Consider the following 17,773-nt stretch of genomic DNA (forward strand, 5'->3'; position numbering starts at 1 on the left):
TACAGTAGGATAGGTCGTCGATGGAAATTTCATGTAGTTGGATCATTGATACCTTCACTCATCCACAGTTCTCTACAACTCTAGTCCCTAAGATGGCATCTGGCGGTAAGGTCAAAATATAGACCTGTATCCTCCAATTGCAAGATTCATATATGTCGATGGTAACTGGAATTCTAATTTGATTGCGCAATGTTTCTCGCCTTGTTTGGCCGAGCAAATCATCAAACACCTGGAACAATGGATCGGGGTGACTATCTTATGTTGGGGCGAAGGCTGCAGGAAAGTTTTCTGTGCATTATTGGCGCCCAACAAATGCTAGACCCAAGGTTGACCGAGAATAAAAAATGAGGGCTCATTGCTACTAGGACTACTAATGGGTCAGACCGGGCTGAGGTATGCTTCACTTTCGTCTCAACCCAATTTTATAGTCAGACTATGATTATGAACTTAGATCTGATCTGTCAGCCGGTCGGATTGGGTCGATCAGGCTCAAGAAAATGGTGTTAAATGTTCAAGTTTGGGGAGGTGAGTGGACTGGACTAGGTTTATAATTTGAGTTGAGCATCAAGCTATTCTTTTATAGAAAAAATATAATAACAAATAATTAAATAAAATTTACTAAAAAATAAATAAATAATTAAAAAGATCTAACTTAAACTTGAAATTTCATTCAAAAAGTTTTAATTTCATCCAAATAATTGATTATTCTTAAGTTTACAAATTATAATCTTTATTATATATATAGATATATATTGATATACTTGAGAGTATTATTGTAAACAATCTACCAAAATAAAGAATGAAATGTATATATTTAAAGATAACTAATTGAAAATATATATGAGAGAATATGTTAAGATGAGAAGAAGAAGTTAGTTTAAATGAGAGTTTATTTAATAAATTTGAAAAGATATTTAAAACCAAGGATGATAATAAGACTTACATGATTTATGTTTTCAAGCGGGGCTGGATTGGATTTGGGTTGGATCGGATCTTTTATTTTGCCGACCCAAATTAGACTTGAATAATAATATATGGCCTGAACTCGGTCTAGATTTTAAATCAAATCCAATTTTTGAACCTAGGTTAACCCAATCTAGTTGCAGCTGTACTCATTATCGTCAGCATTCCTTTGGGAGCACCTTCCGACTTCGTCATTTCGGCATGCCTGTCCTTGGTATCTTTACACTTGGTGGACCCAACTCGTACCAATCATCAAACCGGTGTCTTTCCAATTAGTGGACCCGTTTTGTACCAATCATCAAACCCTCCATTATAAATCACACGGTCCAGAATAGAACAACCGTGGAACCCAGACCACAGTGTATCCCAAATTCTCAAAAATGACCCATTTGCTCCTCGCCGTTTCTTCTTATTTCTGGCATCCTCAATTCCGAGCTCTTAGTCTCCGGGATCTCCCCATTTTCGATCGTCATCGGCCCCAGCGTCGACTGTGCGCGCCGTCCTCTCTCCTCTTCTCCTTCATCCCCTCAGATTTCTAGGGTCAGGATTAGGGTTTTGCGTCGCCTCCGTGCCCTCCAATCCATCGCCATCTTGTTATCTCCGAATCAGGTACTTGCTGTCTGTTTCTCTCCATTTCGTTCGCAATTTCTCCTTCTGCTGTGGCTTCGATGCTTCCTTTCGGCATGGACTCGAGTTCTGTTTCTGGATCGATGTTTTGGGGTTGTTTTCATGTTTTCGCCTGAATTGATGCTCGGAATTAGGGTTAGGGTTTGATTTCGGGCCGTTTTGATTATTCTTTGGCCGTTTTGATTCTTTTTTAGTTCTTGATTTAGGTCTACGAATCGAATATATCTCGCTGTAAGTGGATTATTGGGGGTCGTTTCAGCTGTGTCGGGCTCGGCCTGGGGGACGGGGTGGCTCGTGGTGAGAAAGCATGTCGATGCATGAAAGGAAGACTATAGATTTGGAGCAGGGATGGGATTTCATGCAGAAGGGTATAACAAAGTTGAAGAATATCTTAGAAGGGATTCCCGAGACGCAGTTCAGCTCGGAGGACTATATGATGCTCTACACGTATCCTTCCTCTCTGATTCTATTCATGCTGCTATGAGGTTTCTTTCACTATACTATTATTTTGATTTCCGTGATTTTGTTGCCTTCACTGGTGGAACAGAACCATCTATAACATGTGCACTCAGAAACCTCCGCATGACTATTCACAGCAGCTTTATGACAAATACCGGGAGTCATTCGAAGAATATATCAATGTGATGGTGAGGATAATTTCTTTTTCATGTGTATATATATTTAGCACTCAACATTTATAGAAATGATGATTTGTTGTTATGTCTTTTTTTTAAAAACTTTTTAATCAGGTAAGTTATGAATGAGCCATCACTAAATGTTTGTGGATTTTGATTTTTTTTTATTTTAATTACATTTCGAAATCTAAATCATCGACACATGGTGATTGAAATTTAATGTTTGATAACTTTCACAGAATAGTGCCAAAAGTACACACATAATGATGATGCAATCATGATTTGATCATATGAAGCGTCAAGGAATATTATGATGTATCCAAGTGTCCAAGATGTCGAAGTCAAGGTTTGTCATACCAATGCGTACCGCTCCATACCGGATGTACCGCACCATTACCAGTATCGACATCTGAGTCTTGGAACACTGAACCGACCTCTATACTGAATGCACCGGCTGTACCAACATTGTACTGGTATGGAGGCCGTATCGAGGCTGCAAACCTTAGTCCAAGTGCTCGACATTTCAAGAAACTAAAAATTTGAAGAGCCTGAGTAGCACTGTATAACAATATTGGTCACCTTTTTGCAATAATTTGTAATATTGTGCCTTGTTATTTCAATTAATATGAATTGATCTATCCTTATTTATCAATCGATGTGATAGCACCATCATAACAGTCAGCATCTTCTAATCATTGTTAGCTTCTAAGAATAGAAGTTTTAAATGGATTGTGAGAGGGATTGAGCTCAATCACCATGGTTGGACAATAATGGAGGGTAAAGCCCTATTGCTAAGATTGGGAAGGATGGATCCCATGGATGACTATGGGTTTATGATGATGACGATGGTTAATTCTAGATCTACCATGGTTGAGCATTAGGAGATCTTGAGAGAGTTGGGGGTGGGGGGGAGGTATGCAGGAGATGGAGTTGGAAGATGATCTCGACGACGGCCATGGCCAATCTAAGAGGGGCTCTCGATGGAGTGGAAGGGGGAAGTTGTCTTGGCAATGTCAATGGAGATGATGATGGAGGATTGTGGCTTAGAGGAAGCAAAGAGAAGAAGGAAAGACAAAAAATGTAATTATGTTTTGCCATATCGGCCGATTTTTTTCTATATCTTGCTTCTTGGATCTTGGCCATAATGCCCATGAATGGTCTAGTGTTAGTGGTTGGGAATATCCAGTATCTTGGTCATGTCAGTATTAGTGGCCTATTGAGAAAACTGAAACATCGATATCTGAAAACCTTGAATGGAAGGGCATTTAAGGTGAACTTATGGAACATAAGATCATGAAATATATATTTGCTTAAGCCTGTCAAAATAAATGAACTGTTTAGTCTTTGGAATTTGAATTTCACGATGCATGAAGGCCAAGGCTCCCACCATATTTAAGATTTGTTGCAGACAATTAAGGTTGGGGTCCATCTAGATTGCTTCACTCACTTTAAGGAGGGCAAATCTTGTTGTTTGTTTTGGATAAAGGACCTGGTTACCAAATTAAGGATATTTATAGTTTGGAAATGAGATATATGAAGTTGTTGTTTAGGGTTGGGAGGACACAGAGGATGCCATGAGACTAAGGTTGCATTAAGGTTCTCATGGATTTGATAGTTGTCATAAAGCTTTCACTTTACAGTTAAGAGGTATTACCACTCTTGCCAGGGGTCGTCTCAGATGTAAGTTAAACAAAGTGGCTAGATTTTTTTTTTTTTTATTGGGTTGGTGGGGGGGTTGTGAAATCAGATTTCCTGGTCAGGGACACATGCAAAATGATTAATGTTAGCAAAGTCGAGCAATTCATGATCTAAGGCATATAAATTAAGTCCATCCAGGAGTTTACAAATTTACATTGAAACCTTAATATGTAATTCAATATGAAATATTAGGTTTAGAATTGAATCTAAAAATTAAGATAAAGATCTTAAATTCTTACTAAGATGTGGGAGTCCTGTCAAGTCGAAAAGAATATACAATTATCATTGCTACTATTTCAAGGTTGCTTTTGCACCTCAGTTCTTTTTCAACCTTCTTTATTATGCTTTTGTTTAGGAAAAAAACAATAATGGCTTTTTAACCTCTTCAGCCTAGGAATGAAAACTTGTATTCAGAATGTTATCACTGATTGAAAGTACATCCGCATGTACGGAGGTGAATCTAGCCTAAAAGCTAATCGTTAGATATTCGCAAGCAAGAAAATTGGGAATGGTCCGTATCGCAAAGTCAGCTTCAACTTCACAGGCAGCTTGTTTTATTTCTATTTGGTTTGTTTTATGTTATTTTTCAAAGCACATAAGTTATACCCCAACACCTGGGCAATCTTATTTTCTTTTCTTGCCACTTATTCCTTCCTTTTTTATTTTGCATTGCTAGCGTGAGGTCTGAGGAGCTAAAATACACTTTTATCTACTCTCTAACCAGGTTGTACATTTTAATGCAATTAACTGATTACGAGTGTGACTAAAAGTAAAATATGAAACAGATTATTTTTTATTTACATTTGTTTGTTTTCACAATACTGTAATCGCATGTTTTTGTTTCCTTCTAGTATGTTGTGGGCAGGTAATGTTTGAAGATTGATTTGGCAATGACATGATGAATAACCCACAATCTTTTGGGTTTATGATATGAATTTTAGTGTATCAATCTAATTTCACTCAACAAAAGTTATTTGCTGCACTAGATCTTGCTTAATTTCTTTAGATAATACAGCTAAACTAAGAGTTGGATAATACCTTATGTATTGATTTTAACAAGGTTAGTTCCATAACAGGGAAAGCAGCATGACCTGTTCTAGAGCTGTGATTATGATTAATTCTTTGAAGTTTTCATATGGAGCCTAATAATGAATGGATAATGACTGGAAGTTTTATGAGAGATCTAGCAATATTTGAATATTATGTGGCTGAAGTTTCATGTTTTGTGAATTTGTGTTATATGGAAAGCATGTGATGGCACTTTAAATACTGTTGTAGCTTAAAATGAGTTTTTGTAACTTGATTTACCACTATACTCTCTTTAAATTTGCAATGCGATTTTTTTCCCAGTGCATAGTGTTTTTTTGTATCAGAAAGGATCAAGAATGATTTAAGAGAATGTGACAATGGCAGATATCTGAAAATATTTTTTAGAACTTAAATCATATGTTGCTGCTAAGAAAGGATGATGAAAAACAAATTTGTGGAAGAAAATGGAGAATTGCTCTGAGCCTCACACATTTGAGTTTGGGGGGAGGGGGACAATGAGAATTAGGATCATGGATGCAAATGCCAGGAAGCATTCATGATACAGGCATCATACATATTGTGCCAGTGCATCATGGACATGGTACTGGGTACTACATCATACAGCTATGCTAGCATGTGCTAAGCATTACATGGAATATACTGTACCAGTGCCAGGCCACAATGACATTGGCACGAAATGCATCAATCCATGATTTGAACAATGATTTACAGATGGTTGTTAAAATACTGGAGAATTTGGTATCTTCTCTTTGTAATTTTTTTGAGAGGTTTTTGGTAATTTGAGTAATTCAATCTGTTTCTCCACTTGCTACATGTATATGTTTTTCTTGTGGGTATATCATCCTAATTGAAGGACTGTTCTTTTCCTCTAAGGGTGAATTGCTAATTGTTCATGAATGCATTAGCTTAGGCTTTAAACCATAACAATCAGGATGGAATCAAATTCTGATTGTTATTTATCGTAGCTTTAATAGGCAGGATGTTCTCCATTCCTAAGACTCGTTAGCTCTTTTTTGTGTAAAGTAATCACTGATCTATATAATAGCACGTTCAATATGTGATCATCTTATAATCAACTTCTCATTTCTTACACAGGTATTACCATCTTTGAGGGAGAAGCATGATGAATTTATGCTGAGGGAACTTGTGAAAAGATGGTCAAATCACAAAGTTATGGTTAGATGGCTTTCGCGTTTTTTCCATTATCTTGATCGCTATTTCATTGCTCGGAGGTCGCTTCCTGCACTTAATGAAGTTGGGCTTACTTGCTTCCGCAATCTGGTACATCATTATCCTAGCCTTTTATCATAGTTTCTGTGTTCAAAGATCAAAATGCAGATGCCTCTTGAATAAGGCATATAAATTTTCTATAGACATCTATGCTGATTTCTACTTTTTTCAAGCTTTCTGTGATTGAATTCTGGAAGGTTCTCATGCTTCTTGGAATCACTTTTGACTGGTGTAGTTTTTGGATTGCAGGTCTATAATGAGATTAATGGTAAAGTGAGAGATGCTGTGATCTCTTTGGTATGTAGATACAGTATTTCTCAGCATGTGCTGGATTTCTGCTCATTTTTATGTGAGCCTTGTCAACTTTAATTCTTCAACAGATTGATCAAGAACGTGAGGGGGAGCAGATTGATAGAGCCTTGTTGAAGAATGTTTTGGACATTTTTGTTGAAATTGGGTTAGGGAGCATGGAGTGTTATGAAAATGACTTTGAAGCAGCCATGCTTAAGGACACTGCTGCATATTACTCTCGGAAGGCTTCAAACTGGATTTTGGAGGATTCGTGTCCAGATTACATGTTGAAGGTATAGTATCTGAAATTGCTTGAATAAAATGCATATAGTTTGCCTTCAAGCATGATTGTAGAGACTTTCTGGCCATTTTCAGGCCGAGGAATGCTTAAAACGGGAGAAAGATAGAGTTTCTCATTACTTGCATTCAAGCAGTGAACAGAAGTTGTTGGAGGTTTGTTCTGTGTTTTGCTTATAATTTGTAATGTATGATTATAACGTCAAACTTTTGATAATGGGTCTTGGACTGATGTTTTGAGTCTCATGACTCATCTTGCTTCCAAAATGGCATTAAAGTTAGTTAAATTCTTCAATTCTTAAATTTGACTTGTTTTGGTTGTCTTTCTTGCTATGTTGGTAGAAAGTCCAACATGAGCTACTCTTCGTATATGCAAGCCAACTTCTTGAAAAGGAACACTCTGGATGCCATGCCTTGCTCCGGGATGACAAGGTATCTGCTTAGGACACATATAACTTTATTCTTCAGGATGAAGCCAGAGTGTTTTACTGTAATTTATGACCAAGATTTTGTATCCTTACATGCTAATTAGGTGGACGATCTATCAAGGATGTATAGGCTGTTCTGCAGAATTCCTCGTGGCCTGGACCCTGTTTCTCAGATTTTTAAACAGGTTAGGAAACTCCCACTACATGCATTAACTATTTAATTGAGAGATTATCTGACCTTGTTGTTTCACTAGTTTGACGGATAAAATTTTCATTTATTCAGCATGTTACTTCTGAAGGCACAGCCTTGGTCAAACAAGCAGAAGATGCTGCGAGTAATAAGAAGGTGAAAAATTACTTCATTTCTCACTGTATCAAGTCTTTTGATCTCAAATCAAACTTTTTTTAATGTTTTAGTAAATTTTGTAATTTGCTTGTGCAAATGTTGCATTGCATTATACTGACTTGTACAGAGATCACAGACTGGGATGCTGTAGAAAGCTAATTTAAGCTCTAACAGTACTAAGACTACTATTACTGGAGTCACCAATGAATACTTCATTGCTGATGGATTATGGGATCTTTCAATATCTTTCATTCTGCACTTATACCATGAGAAAAGCTAGGCTGCCATGCATCGCTTTTCCATGCACCCTCCCATGTGCTAAAGAAACTGGCTTTCCCTGTTTTGTAGGTTTTACGAAACTCATTTTCCAAGTATAATCTTCCCTATGCGACTGAAGTGATGGGATTCATATCTCTGTTTATTTCTTCCCTTTCCTCTCCAATCCTTTATTCCTCCACCTCCTTCCTTTAATTCTACATCCCAAACTTGTCACTGTACCAGAAGAGAAATGGTGCATAATAGGGCTTTTGAGATCCATCAAGTTTTCTTGAGCCAGGATGCTATCTAGAGTTGGGCACTGGGCCGGGCCGCCCACGGCCCGGCACGAAGCGGGCCGTGCCTGGCACGGCCCGCTTGCTACAGTGCCGGGCCGTGCCTGGCACGGCCCATTTGAGAGGGCCGTGCTGGGTCACAGGGTACTGGCCCGCGGGCCGAGCCCGGCACGGCCCGCTTCGTGCCTGGGCCGGCACGGCCCGCTCTAGGCCCGCGGGCCAAGCACGGCACGGCCCGCGGGCCTGGCACGGTCCGGGCCTGGGCCCGGCCCGGCCCGATAAAAATTAATGCTTCATAAATTTTCTAAAAAAATTAATAAATATTAAAAACTAAGGATTTATGAATATAAAGCCACCTTAATGGTGGGGGGTTTGGCATAGACCCCTACCAGTTTATTAATTTAAATCAAAATGGTACATGAAGGGAGGTTTGGACCTTGGTCTGACCTCTAGAATACAATAAGAAACTAAGAAAGGGCCGAGGTTTGGACCTTGGTCTGACCTCCAGAATACAATAAAAATGTACAATTATAAAAAATTAAGAAATCTTACTAATCATCAGTGAATCAGTCTTCACTCTTCAGTCTTCAGTCTTCAGTCTTCAGTAGTGTTTGTATCATCATCATCAGAGGATGTTGTATTATGTCCACCTTTATCTTGAAGTCTTGCCTCAGCATCCAACCAATCCTTGAAGCAGAGAAGCATCTCCACCGTTTCGCCTATCATCCTACTTCTCTTTTCGTCAAGAACACGCCGACCTGCACTAAAAGCGGATTCCGATGCTACCGTGGACATCGGCACAGCTAAAATATCGCGTGCAATTGCAGACATAACAGGATATTGATTTCTAACACTCTTCCACCAAGATAATACATCTAGATTCTCTATTTGATTTTCATCATATGCAGACTGAAGATCATTTCGTAAATAAAATTCTAGTTCACTACTTAAAGATGAAGAAGATGAAGAGGAACTTGAAGCATGTGTGTGTCTTCTCTGTGCAATGAATGAAAAAATAGATGACGAACGAGAACTACTAGAAGAAGAAATAGAGGTTTGTATTTGTGTTCTAGATCCACGAATTTTTTCATCATATATAGCATAAATATCATAAAGAAGTTGTTTTACCTCATCTTTAGCAGATTCAGAATCTTGATTCATATTTTCAGAATATGCATCAAGTAAAATTAGCACGCCATTTAATTTAACTCTAGGATCAAATACAGCAGCTAAGTTATGCATAGGACATATCTTGTCCCAATACTCATTCCATTTAGATTCCATTAGGTCAATAATAGGCATTAAAACATCATCATATCTATGTTCTGCAAATTTTTTACTAATTATATATGCTTGTTGTAAAAATGAACATGAAGTAGGGTAATAAATACCAGAAAGAACATTGGTAGCATTATAAAAACTAAGCAAAAAATCTTCCAAAATTTTTCCTTTATTCCAATCAGTTTCAGACAATGTAAAGCCTAATCCACGATCATTAATATATGCACATAATAAGTTTTTATATGGGTATGCATCATGTATCATGCTATATGTGGAGTTCCAACGAGTAATTACATCAAGTTTAAATTTTTTAAAACGTTTACCATGATTTATGCATAATTTCTTAAATTCTTGAAGTCTTGATCTTGAAGCATGAATAAAAGAAACTGCATTTCTAATTTTTGAAATCACATTTTGAATCATGCCCATGCCAGCTTGAACAGAAAGATTTAAGATATGACATGCACATCTAATATGCAGTAAATTTCCATCTAATATGGGATGCAATGAGTCTTTTAATAATGCAACAGCAGAATTATTATTAGATGCATTATCAAAAATAATAGACATAATTTTATCATTAATATTATATGAACATGCAGTTTTAATATTTGAAATTTGTTGCCCAGAATGTGGAAAATCAAAAGCACGAAAAGCAAGAATACGTTTATTTAATTGCCAATCATTATCAATATAATGAGCAGTAATGGCAATAAAACAATTACTACCTACAGATGCTGACCAAATATCAGAAGTTAATGAAATTTTTACATTTAAAGTAGAAAGTGTTTCAATTAAATTTTGTTTCATTGCTAAAAAGTTGGTCATAGCTACTCTTCTAAATGTACGCCTACTAGTTCTTTTGTAAGCAGGTTGTAGGTTTAATTGAACATATTCTTCAAAATTAAAAGATTCACATAAACTAAAAGGTAATTCATCCTTAACTATCCATTTTACAAGTGCTTTTCTTTGATTTTCATGATTATATGCAAAATTACCTACAAGTAATCCCCCTTGTATATTAAGGGTACTTTGAGTTTGAGCATGAGAATCATGCATCCTATGACTTTCTTGATGTCTTTTTAAATGCCCTGTTCCCTCACTACTACTACAACTATAAAGTTTGGCACATTTTTTACATCTAGCTTTCCAGACTCCATCAACCATAACTCTATCAAATTCATTCCATACAGCACTAGTCCTCTTACGAGAAGAGGTTTGATCTTCACTCGGTTCACCAGTTCTAGAGGAACTAGGAACATGGGGTTGGGGATTAGTTTCTTCTCCCTCAGAAACAGGAATGCCAAACTGACTTTCCTCAAAAGATGACATATCTATGATTAATTCAAAAAATAAAAACTAACCGCAAGGAGGAATTGAGTAGAGGGTCGGAGGGCAGAGGCAGAGCCGAGATTCCGAGCTTCCTCTTGTGCTCTCAACAGAAGCGACCTTCTCTTCTCAACAGGAACCTCCTCTTATGTAGCACTTGAACAAACTAAAAATTAAATTGCTAGAAGAGCACTTTAGAAGAGAGAAATAATAGCAGTAGAGAAGGAGAGAATGAGAGGTTTGGTGTGGTGAGAATGAGGGAGGAATGGGCTATTTATAGAAGCCCAAAATTTTTTTTCCCAAAATACCCCTCAATTCAGCCGTTATTGGACTGTTGGGAGGGGTAAAATGGACTTTTTCCCGAAAATAGCCGTTGGAAACGGCTATTTTCCTCCCCCCTCTCCAGACGGGCCGTGCCGGCACGGCCCGTCTGGAGCCGTTGCGGGCCGTGCCAGGCACGGCCCGTCTGGAGCCGTTGCGGGCCGTGCCTGGCCCGGCCCGCCAATAGACGGGCCTGGGGCCGGGCCGGGCTGGCGTTCCGTGCTGGACGGGCCGTGCCAGGCACGGCCCGCTTCATAAGCGGGCCTGGGCCGGGCCGGCCCGGCACGGCCCGTTGCCCAACACTAATGCTATCATGCTATATACGAAGTTTGTTTGTATAAAATGGCAGCCACCAACAAGCATTGCCACAGCCACATTACCCTTGCTGGAGGTTTGTAGGGTGAAGGCCTTTTTAACACATCTCAATCCTCACAGCACACCTTTGATCAGGCCTAGTTCCCTTTGAGATCTTCAAATGATTTTGATATAATTGAATAATTCTTTTTAAATAAATGTACTAGCAACTCTAAATGTCAAGAAGATCGAATATCACCTTTTATAATCACATCACCACTGGGTTCATACCAGTCAGTACCAACTGGCTTGACCCATTTTTCATGTACCAGGGCTTCAAACCTATCTAAGGAGCTAGTATCCAATTGGTCCATTCTGTGATGGAGTAGGACTACCCTTGATACTGTCCATCATTTAAAGCAAATTTGGCATGGATCCATCCTTGTTTGTCATGTTCATGTCACATACTTGCGCTACATATTGTAAGAATTCTCTGCTTTGCTATAACTACAAAGCTTTCATTATGAAGCCTAACCAAGGCATTGACGAACAAACTCCTATTTGTAATTGCATGCCCATTTAGTACCTCTACAGCATGATATAGAGGGCAACAGAAGTGCATCAGTCAAGATTGAGTACATGTGGACTTCAAGGAATAAACCTTTTTAAAAAGAGAAGCATCTTGCACCATTTCTCCTCATATCTTGTCCAATGCATCACATTTTTTCAGTATTTGTGTGTCAGTAACCTTATAACCCCCCCATTCTAATGGTATCTTCATCAAATCTCAATGCGTACTTGCATATGTTGGAGAAAGAAAAAGCTTCATTTTTTTGGCTTAGCATAATAAAGACCTTTAGGATGCTAATATTCAATTCTCAACTGCTCATATTATTTTGTAATCTTTATAAACACATCCTGCAGAAGGAATGAAAGTCCAGCTACAATTAAATTCTTATGGAGTAGATTAGACATTTATATTTATTTTTTTGTAATAACACGCATAGTTTAAGTTATTTGAGTTGAGATTGTGAATCCTTCAGTTTGTGTGAGATTGTGAATTATGCTTTTACTAGGGTTTGGAAGAAGTTCTAGATATTAGATTGTTAGAGTTTTAGGTTAGGAGTTTGGGGTTGGTTTGGTGTCGCTTTGGTCCCTTTACACACTTAGGTCGACTATCAGATATGATTTAGATTTGCAGTAAAATATTAGAGTTCTCTCAGCTTTCCATGGTATGATGTTATTTGCAGAAGATGCTGATTTCAATGTATGCCATGATTCATGGGCTCTTTTAGTGATGAAGATTTTATAAAATTTTTGTTACACATTTTTTCCCTATTACCTTTCAACGTCTTTTCCATAGGAAACCATCATCTGGATTTGTTATTCATTTAATTGATTTAAAATTCATGCTTTTGACCTACTTCTAGTTAAAATTCCTGGTCTGTCGACCGTCATTGAGCCATGTGTGGCACTAACTTTTGAAAAGCTTTGGAGATCATTGATCCAGTCTTTTTGTATTCATATCATCATTAGATCCTCAATCCCAAATGTCCAAACCTGCTTTCATGCATCAAATGTTATTGTAGTTATTCCATGTAATCTGGTAATTCACTTTGCTGAATAAGTAACCTGATTTCATGCTTGATTGGTTGTATCCTGTGTCTGTAGTAACCATATTTAGCAGAAAGTTGTGAACCAAATGGGTGTGCAGTTTGTTTATCGTTTTCTAGCTATTTACGTGTCTTTCCTACTCTTGCATATCATCAACATGTTTCTGATTGTAATCTGTAATTGGCTAATGGTATGTTTTCTACAGGCAGAGAAAAAAGATGTGGTTGGTTTGCAAGAGCAGGTAGAACTTATATCTTGTATGCTATATGGTTCAGATAAATTGGTTGAATGTTAAATTTACTTGGGTATTTGTTGTTTGATCTTCAGGTTTTTGTCAGAAAAGTTATTGAGCTGCATGATAAGTACTTGGCGTATGTGAATGACTGCTTCCAGAACCACTCCCTTTTTCATAAGGTTGAAATGGAAAAAAATGTTGATTGAGCTACATTTCCATGGTCCTTATCTAATGTTTTTTATTCTTGGCAGGCATTAAAAGAAGCCTTTGAGGTTTTCTGTAACAAGGGTGTTGCAGGAAGCTCAAGTGCTGAACTTCTGGCTACTTTTTGTGATAATATTCTTAAAAAGGGTGGAAGTGAGAAACTGAGTGATGAAGCTATAGAGGAGACACTTGAGAAGGTAACTTCTTCCCTTTTCATCGGAATGCTCTTCCTATTCTTAATAACTAAGGCCTATTGGCTTTTGAGACTGCATCTTATCATTATTGCATTGATAAATTTTTCTTTCAGGTTGTGAAGTTGCTTGCGTATATCAGTGACAAAGACCTTTTTGCTGAATTTTACAGGTAGAAGACTCTTGCCTACCCTTTTACCTTATGCTTTTAAACTGGTCAATAAGTACTCATTAATTATGTTCTTCTTCTATGGTGCTTTATTTTGCTAATACTTCTGTTATAAAATATTCACAGGAAAAAACTTGCTCGAAGGCTGCTATTTGACAAAAGTGCTAATGATGATCATGAGAGGAGTATCTTAACAAAGTTGAAGCAGCAATGTGGTGGGCAGTTCACCTCAAAGATGGAGGGAATGGTCAGTTGATTTAATTATCTTGCATTAGTACCTTATGATTATAGATGCGCTTTCTGATTTATTTATTTCTTAAAAGGTTACTGATTTAACACTTGCAAGAGAGAACCAATCAAGCTTTGAGGAGTATCTTAACAATAATCCACAGACGAATCCTGGAATTGACTTAACAGTTACTGTTCTAACTACTGGATTCTGGCCAAGTTACAAATCCTTTGATCTCAATCTTCCTGCTGAGATGGTAAGAATTGTGATTTTTTTTTCCATTGTTTTTCGTTTTTTCTGTCCTAAACATCATGATTAAGTGGGTAATGCTTTCAATCACCGATGCCAGTATCAATGATTGACCTTGTTTTGTTAGGCATTTTATATGTTGGATTTTTTTGTTCTTGCCCCATTGAGATAAGGCTTTTCGGTTGATTTTATTGTTGTGATGGATGCTATGTAGGTTAAATGTGTAGAGGTTTTCAAAGAATTTTATCAGACAAAAACCAAACATCGGAAGCTTACATGGATATATTCGTTGGGGACCTGCAATATCATTGGAAAGTTTGAACCTAAAACCATGGAGCTGATTGTGACAACTTATCAGGTCTCTTTTAAATCCTTTGTGCTCTCATATAAATAAAAATATAGTTGATATTCATACAATGTTCTTAAATGCCTTTCCGGTTTACAGGCCTCAGCATTGCTGCTTTTTAATGCTTCTGATAGACTGAGTTATTCTGAGATCATGTCACAATTGAACTTGACGGATGATGATGTAATCAGACTGCTTCATTCACTTTCCTGTGCAAAATACAAAATTCTTAACAAAGAGCCAAATACAAAAACTATTTCTTCAACCGACTATTTCGAGTTTAATTGCAAGTTCACTGATAAAATGAGAAGGATCAAGGTAAAGTCGATATTGTTTTGTTGCATTTTGTTTCTTTCATTTGCCTTACTCTGTTGCTTGAGATGAGATGGTTTGTATTATCTGCAGATACCTCTCCCGCCTGTGGATGAGAAGAAGAAGGTAATTGAAGATGTTGACAAAGACAGAAGATATGCAATTGATGCCTCAATAGTTCGCATAATGAAGAGTCGCAAAGTATTGGGTCATCAGCAGTTAGTGATGGAATGTGTTGAGCAGCTTAATCGTATGTTTAAGGTATTGATTTTTTTTTTTCTTTTTGCTGACATTTTTTATTTAACTCTCTTAAAGGGGAGTCAGTATATTCATCTTTAATGTAGAATTTCTTTTCACGATTTGGAATGCAATTCTCATGATTATGATCCTTTATTTGGATGATACGTTTTGTGTTGACTTCTGGAATTGACCAACTAAAATTAAATGCTTAAAACATGAACAAGAACTTCATTACAATTATTTAAAGGTGAAACCTGATTCCTCTGGTTATTGGATAATCATATGTTGATAGATAGCAGGGAGTTCCCCATTATGATGGTTCTTGGTCTTGCGATCGTTAATCTTTGAATTGTTCCATGTGCAGCCTGACTTCAAGGCAATAAAGAAAAGAATAGAAGATTTGATCACCAGAGACTATCTGGAAAGAGACAAGGACAACCCCAACTTATTCAGATACTTAGCCTGAGTGAATATCTGCTGTTGATGGAAGGAAGTTTTCTCATCTGCCTTTTTGTCAGGGTAGCTGCCAACATAAATGCAAAAGCATGTCACTATTCTGTTGGAAACTCAAATTAGAAAATGCTGCCAAATGGTTTTTTTGCTGCGAGGTTGGGTATAATTCTCAGATCCGCGAGCCTTCTTACTTATACATTTACCTTGAAGCCAGATTACTGCCTAGGATCTTACGGTGGCAAGTGAAGCTTCCAGCAATCTGAAATATTCAAATGCAGTTTTCGTGCTGCTGCATCTTGATATACTGTAGGCGTGTTTCTTCTCAAATCTTCCTCTTCTATATTTTAGCTTGTTCTCATAATACATTGTATCCTATTTTGGTATTTTATTTGTTTCCTGTGTCTGTCTTGAGTGACTATTGACAAGGTATATAAGACTGCTTACATGGGTTTTTTACTGTTATCTTATTCAAAATTGCATTGTTTTGGTACTGCAATGCTTTAAATAATCAGTATTACGTTTGAACTATTCACTTTGTTTACCAGGGGAGATAAAAAATCAGTCCTAGATTTGATTGATGAACTCTGCATTATACTTATGCATGCATGCAATGCGAATTCTATCTAGCTAGAGGAATCTTAGCATCAAAGTTGTTGCCATTTTACTGTGTGATTATGCCTATATTTGAATTTCATCTTGAAAGCCTGGAGGTCACATACTGTGGCAATTGAATCGCTTGGATGCACACATAGAAGTGTTAATTTATGATAACTTATAATTGATGTTATTAGACTTGTATAGGCTGGCCAAATGTTTAATCAAAATAGAGTCCTTTTAATCAAAACCGAACCCTCCAAAATTCTGAGTGTGAATGGAAGTAGCTTCTCTTGAAACTTTTAGCAATTAAGGACCCTAATCCTTCCAATCTTTAAGGAATGCAAAGTTTGAGTTCATTCTACTCTTTAAGTTCAAATGAATGTCCAGAAATAATGCAATTAGCCCATGTATACATTAAATATGGGCCTGCATGTTAGTTTCAGCCAGATCTCTTAGACCAACCTTATCCTTGGATTTGTTTGGAGTGAAACAGGACCCTTATGGCTGTAGTTTTGGAGTTCTGACGGAAACTTAAATCGTGGGCTTCTTTCTTATCCTTTCCAAGATGCGAAGATAGAGGTTCATCTTAGAGTGCATCTAATGCGAAAACTCAGAATTGCTAACCTCTTTTCCTTGGACCATTCTGTATTTTCATTTTGCTTGGATCGATTATGATATGCGCAACATGATTTGATGGAAATTTTTATTATTCTTTATCTCCATCTTGATTTAGAGCATAAAATAGGCTCACCCTATATGGAAGTGCTTTTTCAAAAGTGTGATACATTTCTTTGCATTAGTTGCATATAAGTTTGTATAACACCTATCAAACAAATCTTATAGTAGAACTGCCTCGAGAACTGAAATCTAATTAGATTCTAAATTTTTTCAGAACATATTTTCTCAAGTTTTTGGTTCATTTCTTCATAGCTTAAGTTGCCTATTGATCAAGTAGATATGTAGAATGTCAGTCAAATGAATCTTCTGGACGAACTGTCTAGGAAAACTGAAAATGAGATTTTATAATTTATTAGAAACCTCTGATCTGACTGGGTATCTATAGCAATGTGCTCCAGTTCCAAAAGAATTCATATTTTTACACAAGATCCATATCTTTATCTGCTCCAGTTTTTAGTTCTCGCCAGCCTATGAAAGTGAATTGACATTTAAGTGAGGTGGCAAGGATTGACCTTATGGCGGTCTTTGGATTCAAGAGGTCATGATCATTTCACAGTTTTAGTTCTAAGCTTTGTGCAGATTCTTTTTTTGGTTTCTCATTTTTGTTCTCTTTATGACTTTCCTTTTTACTGCTCTGCCCTCTTGGATTTTTTCAGTTAATGCTGAAATATTAATTATGCAAGTCGGATGGTTTACAATATTTTATGGCAGTTGGCTTTGGATTCACTTCGCTGCAATGTGGAAGTTTCTTGCATGTGTCACCCTTCAGAGATTTGATGCTAGTTGTTGTTGATGAAACTGCTGGTCTTATAGTGTACGAGTGATTTGTCAGAAGTGTTTTATATAGAAATGTCGTTTTAGTACAATTTTCCCCGAATCGTTCCAAGTTATGCAGGAACTCATTTTAAAATGGAG

The 17,773-nt window shown here is 37.2% G+C and overlaps 1 protein-coding gene across 3 annotated transcripts; it reads left to right on the top strand.

The window, feature by feature from the left end:
- Positions 1-1,370: 1,370 nt before the first annotated feature.
- LOC103707291 (cullin-1-like) lies at positions 1,371-16,111 on the top strand. Of its 3 annotated transcripts, none has more exons than XM_008791722.4 (20): positions 1,371-1,572; positions 1,785-2,037; positions 2,138-2,237; positions 6,069-6,254; positions 6,453-6,500; positions 6,584-6,787; positions 6,870-6,947; positions 7,134-7,223; positions 7,324-7,404; positions 7,503-7,565; positions 13,161-13,196; positions 13,283-13,369; positions 13,442-13,591; positions 13,702-13,757; positions 13,881-14,001; positions 14,078-14,239; positions 14,447-14,590; positions 14,678-14,896; positions 14,984-15,151; positions 15,495-16,111. In XM_008791722.4, exons 2-20 carry the CDS (start codon positions 1,898-1,900, stop codon positions 15,594-15,596), a joined length of 2,235 nt encoding a protein of 744 aa, XP_008789944.1. In that variant the 5' UTR covers positions 1,371-1,572; positions 1,785-1,897; the 3' UTR covers positions 15,597-16,111. The 3 variants fall into 3 exon arrangements, with proteins under 3 accessions (XP_008789944.1, XP_008789943.1, XP_008789942.1); XM_008791721.4 differs by having other exon boundaries at positions 1,372-1,572; positions 1,797-2,037; XM_008791720.4 differs by having other exon boundaries at positions 1,372-1,572; positions 1,850-2,037.
- Positions 16,112-17,773: the final 1,662 nt, after the last annotated feature.

The sequence above is a fragment of the Phoenix dactylifera genome, chromosome 13, assembly GCF_009389715.1.
Source record: "Phoenix dactylifera cultivar Barhee BC4 chromosome 13, palm_55x_up_171113_PBpolish2nd_filt_p, whole genome shotgun sequence".
Taxonomy (NCBI): Eukaryota; Viridiplantae; Streptophyta; class Magnoliopsida; order Arecales; family Arecaceae; genus Phoenix; species Phoenix dactylifera.

Excerpts from the sequence above, each read along its gene's own strand:
- LOC103707291 (XM_008791722.4), top strand. The coding sequence starts at position 1,898 with ATGTCGATGCATGAAAGGAAGACTATAGATTTGGAGCAGGGATGGGAT. Across the intron at positions 7,566-13,160 it reads ATGCTGCGAGTAATAAGAAG|GCAGAGAAAAAAGATGTGGT; the intron begins GTGAAAAATTAC and ends TGTTTTCTACAG. Across the intron at positions 13,370-13,441 it reads ACCACTCCCTTTTTCATAAG|GCATTAAAAGAAGCCTTTGA; the intron begins GTTGAAATGGAA and ends TATTCTTGGCAG.